Source organism: Callorhinchus milii, unplaced genomic scaffold, assembly GCF_018977255.1.
Source record: "Callorhinchus milii isolate IMCB2004 unplaced genomic scaffold, IMCB_Cmil_1.0 Scaffold29, whole genome shotgun sequence".
Classification (NCBI taxonomy): Eukaryota; Metazoa; Chordata; class Chondrichthyes; order Chimaeriformes; family Callorhinchidae; genus Callorhinchus; species Callorhinchus milii.
The window spans coordinates 2,122,153-2,135,459 of NW_024704770.1; the positions used below are offsets into that span (position 1 = coordinate 2,122,153).

At 51.6% G+C, this 13,307-nt stretch overlaps 1 protein-coding gene across 1 annotated transcript; it reads right to left on the reverse strand.

Moving 5' to 3' along the window:
* Positions 1-563: 563 nt before the first annotated feature.
* pin1 (peptidylprolyl cis/trans isomerase, NIMA-interacting 1) lies at positions 564-12,625 on the reverse strand. Its single transcript, XM_042344656.1, has 4 exons — positions 12,462-12,625; positions 6,937-7,134; positions 2,977-3,087; positions 564-753 (listed from the first exon to the last, which is right to left on the reverse strand). Exons 1-4 carry the CDS (start codon positions 12,517-12,519, stop codon positions 644-646), a joined length of 477 nt encoding a protein of 158 aa, XP_042200590.1. The 5' UTR covers positions 12,520-12,625; the 3' UTR covers positions 564-643.
* Positions 12,626-13,307: the final 682 nt, after the last annotated feature.

Consider the following 13,307-nt stretch of genomic DNA (forward strand, 5'->3'; position numbering starts at 1 on the left):
ATCACTCGCACACCGCAACAGATCTAACCCTAACCCCCTAACCCTAAGGCTCAGCTTGCTTTGAACACGAGAAAGAGACGCATGTCAGCTTGAAATCACTGCTGGTTTCGAGAGGAGGAAGAGGAGGAGGAGGAGGAGGAGGAAGGGGGAGGGAGGGCATGGAATCGTAGAGTGTTGTTCGTTATCAGGGCACCGATGCACACGTCAAAACATTCAGTTTATACACACGGAGAGAGAGAGAGATACCCAGGTCAGTTAATTTCTTTCAGGTATGGATGGGTGGGAGAGGAGGAGGGAGGGAGAGAGAGAAGGGAGGGAGAGTAGAAGAGGGAGGGAGAGACTGAGGGAGGGAAGGAGAGAGAGGGGGGGAGGTGGGGGGGGAGGAGAGAGAGAGGGAGGGAGGGAGGTAGGGAGGGAGAGTGAGGAGGGAAGGGAGGAAAGGAGAGACTACGAGCACGTCACATCACGCAAAAGTGAAGACCACGTTAAATAGCGGGAAGCAGCGCGAGGAGGGGGCGAGGAGGGCGGCGGTGGTGGTTGTGGTTTTTAATTCACACCCCCCCCCCCCAATCCGAAAAAAAAGTCTCCCGCGGTGACGATCTGCTCCCCCCCCTCCCCGCCCCCCTCCCGGAGAGGAGGCATTTTATCCGGTCCGGAGGATGATATGGATCCCAGAATCCGTAAAGACTGGGTCGCTCATCTCGCCCACCTTCAGAAGGTACGTGGCCTCTTCAAAGGCCTTCTGCATTTGACCTACAATCCAAGAAAAGAGAGAGAGAGGGGGGGGGAAAGGGGGGGTGGAGGGAAGAGGGAGGGAGGGAGGGAGGGAGGGGGAGAGAGAGAGAGAGAGAGAGAGAGAGAAAAAGGAGGGGAGGAGAGAGAGAGAGAGAGAGGGAGAAACACAACAGCACATGGTAATTGGTTGTGGTGATCTATTACTGCAGAAAAAAATACTGTTCATTTCATGCTTCATTATGCAGCTCGGAGCTACAACGTTACACCCACACAGCAGCACACCCCACCCCACCCCGAGCAGGGTAGCGCCCCGGAGCGCTCGACAGCGGCGGAGCCTGGGGGGAGTGGGAGTGGGGGGTGGGGGGGGGGTGGTGCCGGAGTTTGGAGACGGTGTGGTGGTAAGGGAGCTCAGCATTACATAAATGGACCCCAGAAAGCATCCGACGCAGCGCCCGATCGCGCCTTCGAGACGTTTCGAAGCGCTTCACGGAATACGCTGGCAAGCGCGTACTTTGCGGACGAAGCGCGGCGGCAATTACGAGCCGCCGGCCCGTAAGACAGACGCCGATTAAAACACTCCCTACGTCAGCCAGTTACGCGGGAAGCCAGACGAGAGTGGGGTGGGGGGAAACAGCACAGACACCGGTCCTAACACAGAGCACAGGGTTACGTGCTGAGCTGGGCTGGGGCTTTAGGGGGTGGGTGGGGGGGGGGGTGGTGGTGGGGTGGGGGAGCCTAAAAAAGCACCCGCTCTTCACGCTGCCCCACTCCACCTCAGCTGATGACGTCTCGACCACTGGAACCGTGAAGGAATCATTAGCATTTTTAATAGCTGTCTGAAATGCCAAAGCATCCCGAGGTATCACAGCAATTACTATCGAGCGTGAAATGACTTTTTTCTCTCTCTCTCCCTCTCCCTCTCTCTCTCGGGTAGGCAGTGGCACACAAATAACTTGACAACCACACGACAGGGAGAAACTATCCGATGATAAATATAAAAATAATAATAATAATAATGATAATCCTTGCACCCGATGCAGAGACTCATCCCGTCTTCGAGAGACGTCTCAAAGCGCTTCGCAGGATATGCCGCAAAGCGAATCGGCAGCGCACCCCCCACCCCCCCCCGCAAACAGGCGTGGGTTATGCGACCAGATTATTACTATTTATGCGAAGGGATTGTTACTCAGGGAAAAGTGATCTGCCAATCGACTAACAACCGGGTCCCCACTTACTGCCGGGTAAACTCCCTTCTCTTTACGAATCGAGGAGCTTACTCTAAATTCTCTGCAACCTGCCGTAACACACCCTTACCCCCCCCCACAGACTCCCCCCTCCTCTCTCTCCGCCTCCCTCCAATTGAATAGCGTGCTCGACGTTAGGCAGAGCAATGGCTTATCCCCGCTAGCGCTGTCGCCCTTGGTAAGAAAGCTGGTCTGAACAGCACAGCACAGCACTGCAAAGCACCCTGACGCCACCTGGTGATTCCAAAAGGCAGCCACAGCCCAACACTGCGGTGTGGCCACTCAGGTCTGTTTGCTGTCACCCCCCCCCCCCTCCCCACCCCCCACCCCGTCTACCGTCTGCGAGAGTGAGCGCAACAGGTCACTGCTCGAATATCAAAGACCACCCGTCTGTCTGGCTCTTGTCAGTCTCCTCTGCATCTCTGGAGAGGAAGGGTTTAGAAACGGTAAAGGGATTCGATAGGGTGGCTGCAGGGGAACTGTTTCCGCTGGGGGGTGGGAATAATAATAATAATTTGACGCGGCGCCTTATCGTGTCTTCGAGACGTCTCAAAGCACTTCACAGAACATACTGTAAAGTACAGCGGCTGCGTGCTTTGTGGGCGAAGCTCGGCAGCCAATTGCGCACAGCAGCGTCCCCACAAAGAGTCGTGAACAATTTATTATTATTTTTTTTTGAAGGGATTATTACCCACGGAAAAGCGATCCGCCCTTCGACTAACAACCGGGGTTCCTACTGACTGCGAGGTAAACAAGAGGTGCGCGTGCGCGGAGCGAGGAGACTTGCCCAGTGTTTCGCCCTGACCCGACCCGTCCGGGGAATCGAACCCGGGGGGCGGTCCTCTCGCCTGCGAGGCGAGTGCTCTAACCGCTGAGCTACAGGACTCCTGTATTCATCTTAAAACGAGAGCTTGGCCCTTTGGGAGTGGAATCAGGAAGCATTGTGCCCACCAGCGAGAGTTACTGAAGCACCTCAGTGTTCGATAGATCCTCTTACCTCGCCCAAAATATCCCAGGTCACCTCCTTCCCTTGCCGAGCTGCAGTCACTGTTTTTTGATGCTAAGCTCTGAAACGTAGCCTCTCCCGATTTGATCATTCGGATATAATCTGTACAGGTGAGGGAAAAGAGGGGGGTGGGTGGGGGGGGGGGGGAGGGAGGGAGGGAGGGGGGTTGTGGGGGAAATAGGACAACACGTTAGTGCTTGGGAACAGACCGAAGCAACGACTTGCATTTATATAATCGGCCGACCGTAGCAATAATAATCCTTGCATTTGGTATCACGTCTTCCAGGCGTCTCAAAGCGCTTCACAGGATATACTGCAAAGTGTAGTGACTGTGTATTTCTCACACGCGGGAACCCATCACGCAGACAGGCGGTTAAAAGAGTACGCGCGAGACCCTCACGCGCGAGACCCAAATCTTTGGGGGGGGGGGGGTGGGTGGGGGGAGAGGAGAGGAGAGACGCCAGAGGATGTGTTGGGGAGGTGGGCATCTCATCTGCAGGCGCTTAAGATGATTAAATTGGCCAAATTGCTGCTTAATTAATTTCAACTGAAGTACACAATTGAGTTATTACTACAGTAAAACCTCACACAAGTCGCATCAGTTGGGACCAGATGTTTTAATACGATTGATGCAAAGTATGAGCTGTGTCAAGCGTGCGAGGAATAGTAAACTCTTGAAAAGGCAGAGAGAGAGAGAGAGACAGACAGCTGCCGGCCGCCAGTTTTACTGTAATCGGGGGGGGGGGGGGGGGAATATATCCACGGTGGATCGATCCAAAAGTTGCGCGTTTCACCACTTTCCCCATCAAAAGATTTGACGAACCCATAAAATAGTTGGATGGGGGAGTGGGGGGGAAAATCAGACAGATGCGATTCAAACTTTACGCTTCAAGGGGAGGGCGAGCAGAAATGGCACGGAATTACTGGGGGGGGGGAAAAGACACGAAACTTTGAAGCTGCCCTTGCTAAGTGGTTAACGCAGAGGCTCTGGACAGCCGTAAAGTGCTGACAATGTCTGATCATTAACGTCTCTTCTCAACGCAGGCAGCCAGACAGATCCATCCTCGTTAAACGCTGAGGTGAGGGAACGGTTTTAAGCGAATGTGCGTTAAATCTGCCCCCCCCCCCCACCCCACCCCCCAAACGTGGGCCTGTGCCAAACCCCCCAAATGGCTCGCTTCGCGCTGCGGCACGCTCACCACAGATCAATCCCCGGAAGGAGGGGGTGGAGTGGAGGCAGGAAAGTAACCTCTTCCCAGGGCTGCCCCCACCCACACACACACACACACACACACACACACATAACGCGCACAGTTTCAGCTAACCAGCGTTTACACCTAAACCGTAAGCGAGTTTCCTTGCTCCCCACACGCGCCCCTGTTCACCTAGCAATAAGTAGGTCAACTGGCGGACTGCTTTTCCGGGGGTAGTAATCCCTCGCCCTAAAATAAATTTGGTCACTCAATCCATGACTTTGAGGGACACTGCTGTGCGCAATTGCCTGCCGGGTCTCGCCCGCAAATTACACAGTCACTGCCCTCTACAATATATTCTGTGAAGCGCCTCAATGACTTGATAAGGCGCCGCGTGGAACGCAAGGACTATTATCGTCATCATTATTACTCAAAGGCTCTCTTGTATCAGAATACATGAAGACCTGGATCACGAGGCTTTGCCCCATTTGACTCTTTCGAATGCCGTGCAGTATTGTGTTACTGGCTCACAAACCAATCTCGCACCGCTGGCTTCTAACCGACTGGCCGGTAATGAGTTTCACCTATTGATTGCCCCTCTGTGTAAAGACATACTTCCTGGTGCCTGACCCAAAATTGCTCTGCGTGAGTGTGAACCCGTGTCCTCACCTTCTCAATCACATTTAGCATCTTCTACAAGGTCCCCTGCTGAATCATCTCCTCTAGAGGCCCAGAGGATACATTGCCCGAAAACGGTCTGCACAGTCGCCTTTCTCTCTCTCGGACTCTCAACTAGCTCCATTAGGCCTCCGCGGCCAACCGCAATAAACTACGCTGGAGAGATGTGCTACAATTTAAGTGCAAATACACAGTCACTCCACTTTACAGTCTGTTCTGTGAGGCGCTTTGAGACGTCTTGACGACATGGTAAGGCGCTATATCAAACGCAAGGTCCAGTTACAAGGGTGCAATGGGGGAGTGTGGGGTGGGAGCGGAGTTCTCTCTGATAAATACACCTTTCTCCCCTCCCTCAAATACAGTCTGTGCCTCCTACGGGTTGCTACCAAGGTTGAGTGGTTTGGCCTATGAGCAGACACCGGATTAAAGGCTGAGATTGACCTAATGGACGACTTTTAAACTATGAGGGGTTTTAATAAGAGTCAAAAGGGTGAAATTAGTCCCAGGGGGCGATGAGTCAGTGACTGGAAGGCATCAATTCAAGATAGCGAGTAAACAGGGAGGCTAGAATTGTCCTTCAGACACAGAGCGGTTAGGACGTGGAATGCTCTGCAGGGAGCTGTGGGCAAGGCAAAATCTATATCAGCTTTCAATTTAATTGACAGCTAAAAGGGGATACGGGGTGGGAGGGAGGAACGGAGAAAAGGGCAGGCAAACAGGCCTGAAAGGATCACTCTTTAAAGGAGCCAGCACAACAACAAGTGACTTTACACAGCGCCTTTCACGCCAGGAGGATGTCCCAAGGCGCTGGGCTGACCCATCAGGGATCCACACCCGAGCTGGTGGTTGGGATCAGAAGGGAGGGAGGGTGGGGAGTGTGGGGAAAGGAGGGTGACCAAAGGCACGGTGGAAGAGGAGGGTCTCGAGACGGATCTTGAAGGAGGTAAGGGAGCGGGCGAGGCAGAGGGCCCGCGAGAATGGAGATGGTGGGGCGGGCAAGGCCGGGGGATTTGAAGCAGGCCTATTAAATGACGGGGATTCCTGTTCAGCGTTCCGTTCTGGTGTGCCAGCCCCCAAAATGGTGATTTCTTGCGCCGTCAGCGCAAATCAATAGCAGGCTGCCAAGGATATTTTAGCCTTCATACTTAAAAATAGAAATCAATAGCTCTTGGAAAAGAAAACACTTCCTCAATGTTTTAAACCATAAAACCTCTATTGCTCTGAAGAGATCCAGCTTATCGCACCTCAAGCAATCCACTTATTTTTCCCAATAACTCTTGTTCAGCAACTCTGTGAAGCTTTTGGCCAGTGTCAGATCTGATGGGAAGGAGTTTAATAGGGCAGACAGAAACCCAATTAGAGTATCCACCCGCTTGTCCTCGGGTGGTACGTTGGCCAGGGGGCTCAAAGCAAAATCCTTACATCGCACAAAGCACTTTTTATTTCATCAGGAGGACGTTTCAAAGCGTTTCACAACAGGCCAACCTTAAAGGGACCTAAAAGTTAATCCATGCTAAACATTTTCTGCGGTGTTTGAGCAGAGAAGGGTGCGATGTGATGGGCCGGGGGTTTGGGCTTGCAATCACCAAATCACAATAATGTTCACACCGGGAGCCTTTTATGCTGGGAGGAAGCGATCAAATTTCCCAAGGGTTTCGAGGATGTTTTTAACATCCACAAAATAATTTCTTCGGAGGTGCGGACAAACAACAACAATTTACATTTGTCTGACGCCTTTCACGTCAGGCGCTGGACAGTCAGGGATCCTCACCCAAGTCCTGTTGTCTCAACAATAACCACAACTTGCATTTACACAGTGACCCTCAGGCAAGGCAGAGCGCTCGATGGTGGCGGAGCAGCCGGGGATGGTGGGGAGGTGACCCGAGGCACGTTCGAAGAGGAAGGACTTAAGGCGCGATCCGAAGATGGGGGAGTGAGGGGGTGGGCAAGGCGGAAGGGATGAGGGAGTGAGTTCCAAGTGTCCAATTGAAGTCTCGTCTCTGCCCCCCTCAGACCAGAACATTTCAGCCAAAAGACAAGAGGATTGCTGCCCCCATCCCCATACCTCCCCGCGACTCACCATTTAATATCTCTAGTGCCTCTTCTTTGGTCCGTGTGATTCTCTCCTGTCGCCAGGACGATGGCCTCCGAGACTGGTTGTGCTTCACTAACAGGTGTGAACAGCGCACTTTGTCGTGTTCCCCACCGCCCGAGTCACTTCCTGTCGGCCGCTCCCACTGGCTCTGATTGGACATGTGATTGAAGTAATATATCTGACCTGGAAGGGGGGGGGGGGGGAAAAAAATCACGTGCACAAGGTCAGTCCTCGGAATCCACGCAACAACAACTTGCATTTACGCACAGCGCCCTCCACGGCGTCTCGGAGCGCTTAACGGTGGCGGGAGCCCGACGCCCGAGCCTGGGTGAGGTGACCGTAAGCACGATCGAAGAGGAAGGGCTTCGGTTGCGATCTAAAAGAGGGGAAGGAGGAGGGGGGAGCGGAAAGGGTTTGGGGGAAGAGAGCTTCAGGCTGTGGTGGCTGAAGGCACGACCCGTTGATGATGGAGGGAAGGGGATGCGAGGGTGGGGGGAGGGGGGGGTTGGCCATTGGAGCTCACCAATTGAGACAGATGCTTCGCAGCTTCTTCTGTCAGTAACCTTTCACTCAGCAGACGCACACACTCAGTCATTTCTCCCAAAGTGTGACAACTGACGCTGACACACATTCCATCAGGGTAATTGCACTTGATATCGCGCCTCGCCACGTCGTCCAGGCAACTCAAAGCTTCAAAGGATTTTACTGTGTAGTGACTGTGCTGGCGGGCAAAGCCATCCTACACCTTCCCCCCCCCCCCTTTCCAAGCCAGCCTCAAGACTTGCATCTTTGACCGTGCTTCCGATCATCTCCCCCTCACCCCCCCCCCCCAGTAAAGCACTTTACGACAACTTGATTTATATCGCGTCCCTAAGCTCTTAGAGACGCTATATAATGATGTGAAAGGCACTGTATAAATGCAGCAGCCATTTTAAAGTCTTTATTTCAGACCTGCTTAGTAATGAAATAAGGCTTTTGCTGACGAGATTTGGAAGTGAGCTTAAAACCTGATCAGATTCACTCAGAAAAGATCTGGATCTCCCTTGGTACCAGCATTCCTTGGCCATTGCCTTGCAACAGAGAGCATCGCAGGTGCCTCGGTCTCCTATTCCTTCTGGGCTCTTTAATTCAAAACACTCCACCAAATCGGTCCTGTGAAGGCTTTTCAATGGCAGCTCGGGTCAGGGGAGATGGTGGAGAGCTGACCAGGCAAACCAATATCAGAAAGCCCCAAAGGATTGGATCAAGACAAAGGTCAGACAGGCGAAGAGTAAAATTAATTCAATAAAAATATTCAATTACTAACATAATCCACTGGCTCAGCCCCCGGAGTGTTTTACAATATGACAAAATGCTAATCTCATGACGGGTTCAACTTATTTTGTGCAAGGTCATATGTTGAATGCAGACATACATAAATCTCACAATAATCAGCTGGCAGTATTTTAGGGACAGATGTACAAAAAAAGCCATTAATAAAAGGCCTCGGAAGCGATACAAATCGTGCTGCGCAGCAAAATATGCCTCACCAAGTCAAAGAAAGTGATAAAATAGTACCATCGACCTCTATTGTATCTCTGTGGAGTCCTGTAGCGTATTGGTTAAGCACTCGCCTCGCAAGCAAGAGGACCCGGTGCGATTCACAGGCAGAGCGAAACCTTAGGTAAGTTTCCTTACTCCACACAAGACGCCTGTTTACCGAGCAGTCATTAGGAACTCGGTCTGGGGATCGCTTTCCGGGGGTCCTCAGTACATCGTAGTAATTACTAAACAAGTGCAGCGATTTGTAGTAGACAAATGCAGCAGCCATTTTGCACACAGCAAGGTCCCTCGAACAACTGTGAGCTGAACAGCCAGTATGTGGGGAGGATTGTTGGCCAGGACACCAGGAGAAACTCCCATCTCTTTTCCAATAGTGTTCACAGGATCTAGCAAAATAAACAGCGTCTTGGTTTAACGTCTCATGTATCGGTGGCTACGCTTTCAGCCACTAAGCCCCAATACTCTGAAACACTCTCCCTCAATCCCTATGCCTTGCCCCCTCCTTCCCCATCTTCAGGTCGCGCCTGAAGCCTTCCCGGGTACCTCCCCCCGGCCTGGCATCGTGCTCCGCCACTGCCAAGCGCTCTGGCACGTCACCCCGCGCCGAGGGGAGCTGTATAAATGCAAGTGGGTGTTGTTCATCCGGTGGGCAGCACCTCTTAACAGTGCAACGTTCTCCCCGGTGCTGCACTGGAGCTCAAAAAGTCGACACGAAATACTAACGGAGTCGGGTTTAACACATTCGAATCCCTATCCACAGTCCTGTGGGGGCCCGGGAATATTCACAGCACTCGATTCATGACTGCTGACGCAGTCAGGGAGGTTGCCGGGCAAAGCTGAAAATGGCATCAGTTGAACACTCATCGACAGAGGGACCTGCTGCCGTTTAGTGATGGTTCCTCCTGTGACTATAGACTCCATAACACTGTCTCTTCACCAGGACGTAGGAAAAACGATTCTAATTAATATGTTGTCCCCCCCCACCCCCCACCACCACCACCAATCAATTAAAAGGCACTCGTTCAACAGGGAGGGGGTAGGGCGGAATCAGTTTTACTGCAGTAAATGTTGTCTGTTCAACACCAGTCACTAAATCATTTATCGATCATATTGCAGAATTCCACTAACATGTCTCTTCCTCTCTCTCCTCTCCTCCTCCCCTCATGAGACCCGAATAAGGAGCCCGTTAATTAAATAAGGGCTGCAAAATGCATGGATCGAATGCTGGGAACATGATCGGCGATTGGGTAGCGGGAGACGGGTTGGAAACCGGGGCAAGGAGGGCGGGGGGGGGGGGGCTTTGAACCTCTCTAGCAGGCAGACCATTATAGCCGAAACAGGCCATTTGGCCTTACTAATCCATGGTGACGTGTACACTCGACATCTCCCAATCCGTTCTCCTATACCTCAGCTCCCTTCCCCCTCACAAATGCATCGAGTTTCCTCTCAAAGGCATTTTTGACGCTCTCCCTTCTGGCAACAAGTTCCACCTTTTCCGAGGAGACCCCACTTTACCTCCTCCCCACCCCGCACCAGGAAGACAACCAACACCCACCCGAACAGACAAGCATCTCGGTTTAAGGTCTGATCCGATGGGCAGTAACTCGCGACAGTGCAGCGTTCTCCCCAGTGCTGCACTGGAGCTCAAAACATCGACACAAAATACTAACAGAGTCGGGTTTAACACATTTGAATCCCTAACCACAGTCTAGTGCGGACCCGAGAATATTCGCAGCACTGAATTCAGGACTGTTGACGCAGGGAGGTTGCTAGGCAAGACTGAAAATGGCGTCGTGTGAACGAATGCTAATCGACAGAGGGACCAAACCCGCAGCCATAGAGCAAACTCCCTTCCAGATCTGCTAGGTGATGACTGTACAATAAAATGACGCTCATTCAAAAAAAAAAAGGCTTCATTGGGTCTAACCATCATGAAAAGCGCTGACCAACTCAGTTGTTCCTTTGTTTTTTGGTCAGCCGGGTGTCTGACACAGGCGTAAAGCCAAAACCGTTATATTGTTTGGGGTTTAGAAGTACCTGAACCAGACAGACTTCCACATATAAATTGGCTGCTGCGACTCGCCCACAAAATATACAGTCAGTTCACTTTACAGTATCTTCTGTGAAGCGCCTTGAGACGTCTCGACGACGTGATAAGGCGCTGTATCAAATGCAAGGATTATTATTTTCATATGTATGTATGCCACCTACACGTGGGAGTTTCCCTATTTCTCGGATATCCAACTATAATTTGAGCTGTTCAGAAGAAAACCGTGTTTTCCTTGTTAGAACGATTTTCACTCCCTCCCCTCTCTCCAAAAATAATTTTCTTTCCCCTAAAAATCATATTCGATCATATTTCCCTTAAAAATTATATCATATTCTACCATCAAGAAAAGTTTAAATTTGTTTGATTTCACCCCTCACCACAGATTTTAAATCAGGTAAAGCAACAATATTGTACATATATTGTACATTTATAAACGCATTATTTATATATAATTTTCACCCACAATTTACTTTACAGTATATCATGTGAAGTGGTTTGAGACGTTTCAGCGATGTGATAAGGCGCTATATCAAATGCAAGATTATTATTAATATATGATTCCATTTCCATTAAATATATTATTGTATTATAACGTTACATATAATTGAAGGTAACTATTAATTAAATGAACAATTATAACTATTTTATTTTTTAAAAAAACATTTTGCTCACTTTAATGCAGAAAGATGCTTTTTGAACAAAAATGGGGTGGGGGGGGACGTGAAAACATTTTGCCCACGAAATACAGTCACTACACTTTACAATATATTCTGTGAAGCGCATTGAGATGTCTTGAAGTCGTGATAAGGCGCTGTATAAAGTGCAAGGATTATTATTTTTTAATAAATGAATCACTTTGCCAGGAAACAAATAAAAAAAAATTAAAAAAGGGAAGAGAGATTACAAGAGAGAAGCACAAGTGAAATATTTGCATTTCTGGGACACAGGGATAGAGAGAGAGAGTGTGTAAGTATGTGTCTGTTTGTGTGCCTGTATGTATTGTGCCTGTGCGAGTATGCATCATGTGTGTATATATATGTATTTGTTTGTGTGTAATGTATGTAGTACGCCTGTGTGCGCACGTGTGTAACATTTGTAGTGTGCGCGTGTGTGATGTATGTATTGTGTATGCGTGTGGTATGCGAGTGATGCGTGGGTGCGAGTGGTGCGCATGATGTGTGTGACAGTGATGTGAGTGCCAGTGATGGGAGTGTGTGTGCGCCAGTGATGTGTGTGTGAGTGATGTATGAATGTGTGTTGAGTGATGCGTGTGTATGTGTGTGATGTATGTGCGTGAGGTGTGTGTGATGTATGTATGTGTGATGTGTGTGTGTGTGTGATGTGTGTGTGTGATGTATGTGTGTGTGTGATGTATGTGTGTGTGTGATGTATGTGTGTGTGTGATGTATGTGTGTGTGAGATGTATGTGTGTATGTGAGATGTATGTGTGTATGTGAGATGTATGTGTGTGTGATGTATGTGTGTGTGTGAGATGTATGTGTGTGTGATGTATGTGTGTGTGTGTGAGAGATGTATGTGTGTGTGTGTGATGTATGTGTGTATGTGAGATGTATGTGTGTGTGATGTATGTGTGTGTGAGATGTATGTGTGTGATGTATGTGTGTGTGTGTGATGTATGATGTATGTATGCGAATGTGTGATGTATGTGAGTGTGTGTGATGTATGTGTGCGAGTGTGTGTGTGTGTGTGTGTGTGTTGAGGGGGGGGGAAAACCCTACAGACAGCCCTCCCTCCCTCTCAGGCCTCAGCCCGAGGTTGACCCGGACTTGGCGTTTACGGGAGCCCGAGGCTTGGGAGCGCAACTAGGCCCCTCGGCCCCTTCGCTCGGGGGGTGGGGCTGTTGATACCCATGAACACCCTCCCCCACCCCTCCACCCCCCGCGGCCCCCTCTCTTACCCGTGTTGCGGCTCATTCGCTTCTCCCAGCCGGAAGGCAGCGGCTCATCGTCCGCCATCGCCTCACCTCGTCCCGTCTGGTCTCGGCGGTTGGTTCGTTCGTCCGCTCGCGCCTCGCGCTCAACCGTCGCCCCGCAGAGAGGGGCGGGGCCTCAGCTCCCGCCCCCCGCTTATCAGTCTCCTATTGGTCCGGCGGGCAGTCCGTCACTCCGCTCCGAGCTTCCTATTGGTCCGGGGGCCACGTCGGTCACGCGCCGAACCCCCCCCCCTCACTCGCTCTTTGTCACGCGGCACAAATCAAATCGAACTCGGTCCCGCCCGCCCGCCCGCCCTCCCTACCGTCAGCGCGTCTGATTGGGCGCCGCGGGTGTCCGTCACTGCTCCGGCGGCCTGCGATTGGACGTCGCGTCCATCACTCGAGCGTCAATCACCCGAGCGTCACTACGTCAACACGTCAAGCGCGCGGGCTGGAAGCGGCGTCGATAAACCGTCCCACTGGGCGGGGCGAATGTGATTGACGCCAATCAGATCAACCCGTGATGTCAGCCGGTCCCGCCTCCAATCCAGCCGTCAGGGAGCGACGTCAGTCAGCTTGGCCGCCAGCGGCGAATGCGATTGGATGGGATGCACGTCACTCACCAACAGCGGCTGGGATTGGGCAGGACGCGCGCCCCTGGGGGCCCGAGCGCGACGCAACGTCAATCCGCCCGGCAGCGGCCCGTGATTGGCCGCGTCGTCGACGGGCGGGTGACGGGGAATCTAATTGGACAGGAGGCACGTCAATCCGGCCGGCGGCGACGTGTGATTGGCCGGGTCGCCTGCGTGGGCGGGGCGGGAGGAGAGTGTG